General features: G+C 40.5%; 1 protein-coding gene across 1 annotated transcript in view; it reads left to right on the top strand.

The window, feature by feature from the left end:
* Positions 1-6081, top strand: part of LOC107740961 (probable G-protein coupled receptor 149) — a 19363-nt gene continuing 13282 nt past the window's right edge. Inside the window, exons 1-3 of the mRNA XM_016553534.1 lie at positions 1-1199; positions 1988-2171; positions 2423-2862. Coding sequence (XP_016409020.1) covers positions 261-1199; positions 1988-2171; positions 2423-2862 — 1563 coding nt within the window. The 5' untranslated portion in view covers positions 1-260. The remainder of the gene's footprint in view (positions 1200-1987; positions 2172-2422; positions 2863-6081) is intronic.

The following is a 6081-nucleotide window of genomic DNA, read 5'->3' as shown; positions in this document are numbered from 1 at the left end:
ATACGCGCGTGGCACATATATCCACAAATGCTCGGAGAAGAAACCACAATGCCACCATCGTGCAAGTAGAAGTTTGAACGGAAAATGGTTATATTATGCACAACATTTGTTGAACACACGTGCATGAAGACCAGCGGATGGGGACTTATAAGCACTTCGTGGCGCGCTGTATGAGGAAACTTCCATGCGCTCGGTCTGATCACCGGATCCTCTGAGAGGGAATGAGACGAGTGAAGTCGGGAAAGTTAGACTGAAGGAAAATGTCAGCGACACATGCCTCACCTTTGTCCAACAAAACCAACCAATATGAGTTCGAGGACGCGGTCGAGGGCAACTGGCAGCTTCTCTTTGGTTTATCCTTCGCCGTCGCCACTGTCACTTGCTTGGGAGGTTTGTACTCGCTTATGTCGCTGCTCAGGATGAGAAGTAAGTCTTCCCTCTGTCTGATAGTGGCTTCTTTATCCATAGATGACCTGATCAGCGTCGTGCCGCTCACGCTCTTCATGATCTTGCAATGGAGGAGCGGAGACGCGAACCGGTCGGGCACAATGTGCACTCTGTCCGGACTCCTGTATGTTTTCCAAGGGTTGTCAAGCAATATGAAATCCTGTCTCATAGTTGCCTACACTTTGTACGTGACAAAACGCTTTGGAGTGTATCAGACGGCTAACCGACCTCTCGGGGTGTTTGTGGCGGTGGTGGCGGTGTGGACGGTGAGTCTCGCGGTCAGCGTCCTGCCCGTGTGTGGCTGGGGTCGCTTCGCCCCCACTTCTCTCGGCTGTCTCCCGGAGAACGACAGCCTGTACGTGCTACTTCTGTTCGCTGTTTACTCACTGTGTTTCTGCGGGCTGGTAGTTTGCTCGGTTCCTCTCATCTGCCAGCTCATGTGCTCCACGGAGGCCCTGAGAACATTTTACCCGAGCTACTTTGAAATTGCCGGGTCGGTGCCGCTGTGTGAGATCCCCTCTCTGTCACGGGATAGCTTGGAGAAAAGTTTGGGAGCCTACAAAGAATTCAGCTCAAACACTGGCAGTTTTAAGAACAAAACAGAGGCGTATTCCTTCTCGTACTCTCCAACAACCGGTCATTTCCAGAAAGATGAAGCTCAGAGTGCACGACATTCCCCTGTGTTTTTCTCTCAAAAGCGCTTCTCGATGATTCTGGCCATGGCGCGAATGGTTCTGTGGATGCCAATGATGGTGAGATCTATAAAATCAATGACTTTTTCATTTGAAAAATCTTTTAATTGTTACACTTAACTATTAATTATTGTTACACTGTCGAAATGAAAAGGTACTTGAGGCCTCATTAGAAAGACCGATAACCATAGCTGAACAATATTGTCAATATTGCAATATTCTTTTCATTATATTCATAATGCATGTTATGGTTTAATGTTGTAGTCTAATGATTGTTGATTATAGTGTGAAAAAGTGGAGAAAATAAATATTTAAAGATTGGTCCTTCATATCAGTTAGCCAATTGGCCAAAAAACAATCACACTGTAGTTTAATTTCTACTTCAGACTGCCACACTGGCAGAATACTCTGGAGTTCATCCTATTGTGTAGGCAAGGAACTTAATATTTTAAGTGCCTCAAAGCCTTTGAAGTCCCCCTACAGCAGGAGCTCCATGATGTAAGTTCCTCCGAGAACTGGCCTTTTTCAATTAGTTTTCATAAGGGTTTCGCTAGTTTGGGAATCTGAGAAACCACAGAAAGTTCCTTATTTACAGTGTGTAACAAAAAACTTGCACCAGTCTAAAATGCTTTGTTCAACTGTATTCACAGATATATTTTCTGCTTGACATCAGGGAAGGCCTAAAGGCAATGATATAGGCTGACCTTTCAATATAACCTGTCAATGTAAATGTTTCTTTTCTTTTCTTTTCATATCATTTTTATTTTTTTATTATTTGGTCTGTTTAAACATCCTGAAATGATTGGTGATTCACCTATATTTTTCACTGGCTAACATTGCCCTTGCAGACCCAAATCCTGGTGAGTCATGCTGTTCACATGCACAGCTCGTCCTTGGAGACTCTCTGTTTTTTCCTGACCTTGCTCTCCGCGATGGTCACCCCTGTTTTTGTGCTTTCGGAACGCTGGATCCATCTGCCGTGCGGCTGCTTCATCAACTGCCGTCAAGGCTTAGGATCTGAGCTTTCCAACGGTTGGTACACTAATAAAAAAAACAAAAAACATCAGCCTAATGTAGGCCATTTTGTTTTTATGGATTTTTATGTAGGTTTATAGAAAGAACTTGGTTTATTTTGAACAATCCATTTAAAAACGTATTAGGTTGAATAAATGGTATATTTTTATATATATCTTACATAAATATATCGTATTTATGTGTGTGTGAGAAACAGAATCAAAATAGCTTTCCACATTGCCACATTATCATTTATGTGTTCTTTGCAGCAAAGAAAAGGAGATTCGAATTCAACCTCTCATTCCAGCAAGCCTATGGCATTTACAAGATCTCCAATGTCAAGTCACCATCCATCGAGAAACCCTCTTTTAACAGTTTATACAGCTGCGATTTCTCTGAGAGCAGAGTGGCGGTGCTGGACAGCGGTCAGATCCGTAAGTTCAGCACCACGGCAGCAGAGGACAGCTCCCTCCACAGCGAGCTGCTGCTTGAAGAGAAAGCGGCCAGCCAGCCTCAGAGCTCCACAGAAAGGGATGGACCGTGCAGTGTCTCACCTCAAGTTTCTACCTGCGATCATGAGGATCTTCACCTCGACAACTCGTCTGTATTTGATGGTCCCGAGAGGAGACTGTCTCATGAGGAGTGTCGTAAAATCGAGCTGACTGACTGGGAGTGGTGCAGGAGTAAATCAGAAAGGACACCCAGACAGGTAAGATGACACCCATTTAACAAATGTAAGGGATGGAGTTACTTCATTTTGTTGTCAGGTAACAAGAAAACTATAGTAACAGGAAATTATATCACATTGTGTATATCACTGCAGACCCCCATGAGAAACAGTCTCTTGAAAATATCAGAAAATTTGAGCTTTTTATGAAAATGTTATGTACGTTTTTCACAACTATGAATACTTTTCTAGGTAATATTGCATAAGAATTATGAGATAGATTATAATTGTTTTTTCAGTTTCTTCATTTCTGATATAGGCTACCAATTTTATCAGCTTTGATCTAAATACAATTAATTGTTATTGCCCTTACTATATTAACTGCTTACAGTTAAATATGTAGCAAATTAGCTCACAAGGGAAATGTATATAAATAATTACAATTATTTATAATTAATTACAATTATTTACCACAGCTGCCCGTATAGTAAATGTAGCAGAATTAATATTACATTCAACTAATCTGTTCGTCAAGCGAACATTCAGTATAATTTCATATCAAATCTAAGAAAGGACATCTTCGTGGCCACAGAAAATAACTTTCTTACATGTAGCTATAGATCGGATCGTAAAAGGGACACCATTCACAAGCGATGACAGAACCAGAAACTCAGGTAATTTGTTCACAAAAGTTTTATTAACTAAACACTAACTCATAACTAATCTAAACAAACAAACATACAAACACTCATACATGGGGGAGTTGAAGTGGATGAATGAAACCGTTAGAGAAACCAGAGAATGCAGTTATGGAAAAAGAGTCAGTTAACCACCTGAGTGAAACTATCAGCGCTGTTTTATAACGGGGTCTACAGCTTATACTAAACTTCTGTTTCGTTTAGTTAAATGTACGATACTTGCATTGTCTTGGCTGTTGAACGAGTGTCCGGATGCAGTCTCGGATGAAAATCTTGATGGTTTGGAGGTTTGGTGGTGTAGGAGTCGCGATCACGTTCTTCCGGGTTTGAAGATTGATGAACTCCAAAAAGATGTTATTCTGACTCTGTGGTGGTCGGGAGAGTTTTCTCCCAGATGCAAAGTGAAGGCATGGCTATAGTTGAGGTCTGCCAAGGGTGATGAGAGCAGAGACAAGAAACAAAAGCCACAAACCCAAAAAGCTAGGCGGGTCACTGATGTGAGGCCTTATAAGTTCAATGCAGGTCACACCAATGAGGAATGGAGCCAATGAGGAATGGTACCTTTGGAGGGTAATTTTACGACTCTTTGTCTCCAAGCATGGTATTTTGCATATGTAACTGGATTGGATGTTGATATATAAACTATTAAAGATTCTTAGAACACTAATATGTTGCATAGGTATCAACATATAGTATACACTTTCATTTAGATCATCAGAATACGACTTCATAGAGACCAAACATAATATAAGTATGTTATATATAGGTATAAGTGAGGTGATATTAACTAGTGATCTATCATAAGCATGCATAAAACAGTATACAATACACAAGACCATATAAAAGAATGTAATATTCATACACAATGACCTGAGGATATGCATGATAGGAAGGTCATAGAAAAATCTGTCTAGGAGTTAAATGAAAGAAGTAATTTCCTATAGCAGTATCTGTCTGTTTTAGAGTGTATTAAGTGGGGGGGGGTTCTCCTCCTCTCTACATACTTTTAGGTGTAAATAGGGTTGGGTATCGTTAGAGTCAGACAAAACAATGTGCACATTTATCAAAGACGCATACAGTCGTGGAAAACGATGTGTTCGGCAGTTAAAGACGCTGCGCGTCTGTGGAGTGCACGTCATGGGAAACAATGTGCTCAGTAATTAAAGAGGCAGGGCGGCGTTTCTGTTATTTGGTTTGTGACATCCATTACGGGAAACACAGCGCAAGGCTGCTCACAGCACTTGGTCACGTGTCGCACCAGAACGGTTTTCGGAACCGAAACTTAGAAATTGCTCACGGTTCTGGTTCTTTTAAAAAAACAGAACCGGTTCTGAATAAGAATAAGAACCGGTTCTCGGTTCCCAACACTAGTTGTAAAGTTTATCTGGTCTGGCTGACCAATATTTGTTGGGTGAGGGGTTTGTGATTATTTGTTAATCTAATGAATAATTGATTTGTTAAATCTAATGAACAATTGTGTGTCTGATTGGTCCAAACGCTACAAATATGTGTCATATGTGTTACAGGAAAGTTTGCATGAAATGAAAATTCGCCCTAAATCTATTTTGTCAATGCATGCTATCTTTCTTATTTTTAACGTAATAGTGGACCTAGTGTTGCTATCGTCAACGAAAATTATGACTAAATATCGTCGTCAACGAACCTTTATTACGTGACGAAAACGAGACGAGACGAGACGAAAATGCTGGTCATGTGACGATGACAATAGGTGTTTTTTTACTATTTTACCTTCATTGAATGTAGTGTTGCTGGAAGGTAGTAAGTAATGTTGAGTAATGCTAGTCCATCAATCACATGTGCTTCAAAGTTTGTTTTTTACACTATCAATAACATTTTGCTTTTCAAGCAGGAATAAGCTGGTTGGACAAATAGTCTCTTGAGGGCTAAGACACTTGTTCATTTCCCTAAATTAATGAAATATTAACTGTTATACTTATAACTATGTATACACACACTCCATAAATCCCCTATTTTACAAATAATGATGCAGTCAGGAGATGGTGTGATGCAATGAGTGGTTTCCACATTTTTAAACATTTTAAATGCATGAAAATAAATATTTTCAATCACTTTATTTATCACACTTGAAATGACCAGTACACTAAATAATCTAACCCTCATACTTACATAACAATAGCAGTCTATTTATTTAGTGGTCCAAGTTGAAGTCAGTATGTATATTAATGAAAATATGGGACAAATATAATGTAATTTAGTGGCGGCAGGAGCTGCGCGCTGCCGGTACATGTACAGTCAGACAAAACAACGTGCACAGTTATCAAAGAAGCGAGTGCGCGTACAGTCGTGGAAAACGATGTGTTCGGCAGTTAAAGATGCGACGCGTGTGTGGAGTGCGCGTCATGGGAAACAATGTGCTCAGTAATTAAAGAGGCAGGGCGGCGTTTCTGTTATTTGGTTTGTGACATCCATTACGGGAAACACAGCGCAAGGCTGCTCACAGCACTTGGTCACGTGTCGCACCAGAACGGTTTTCGGAACCGAAACTTAGAAATTGCTCACGGTTCCGGTTCTTTTAAAAAAA

This window comes from Sinocyclocheilus rhinocerous, unplaced genomic scaffold (genome assembly GCF_001515625.1).
Source record: "Sinocyclocheilus rhinocerous isolate Xijiao unplaced genomic scaffold, SAMN03320098_v1.1 scaffold3144, whole genome shotgun sequence".
In the NCBI taxonomy this organism is placed as follows: Eukaryota; Metazoa; Chordata; class Actinopteri; order Cypriniformes; family Cyprinidae; genus Sinocyclocheilus; species Sinocyclocheilus rhinocerous.
The sequence above is the reverse complement of the archived record's forward strand: the minus strand, read 5'-3'. Positions and strand labels throughout refer to the sequence as shown.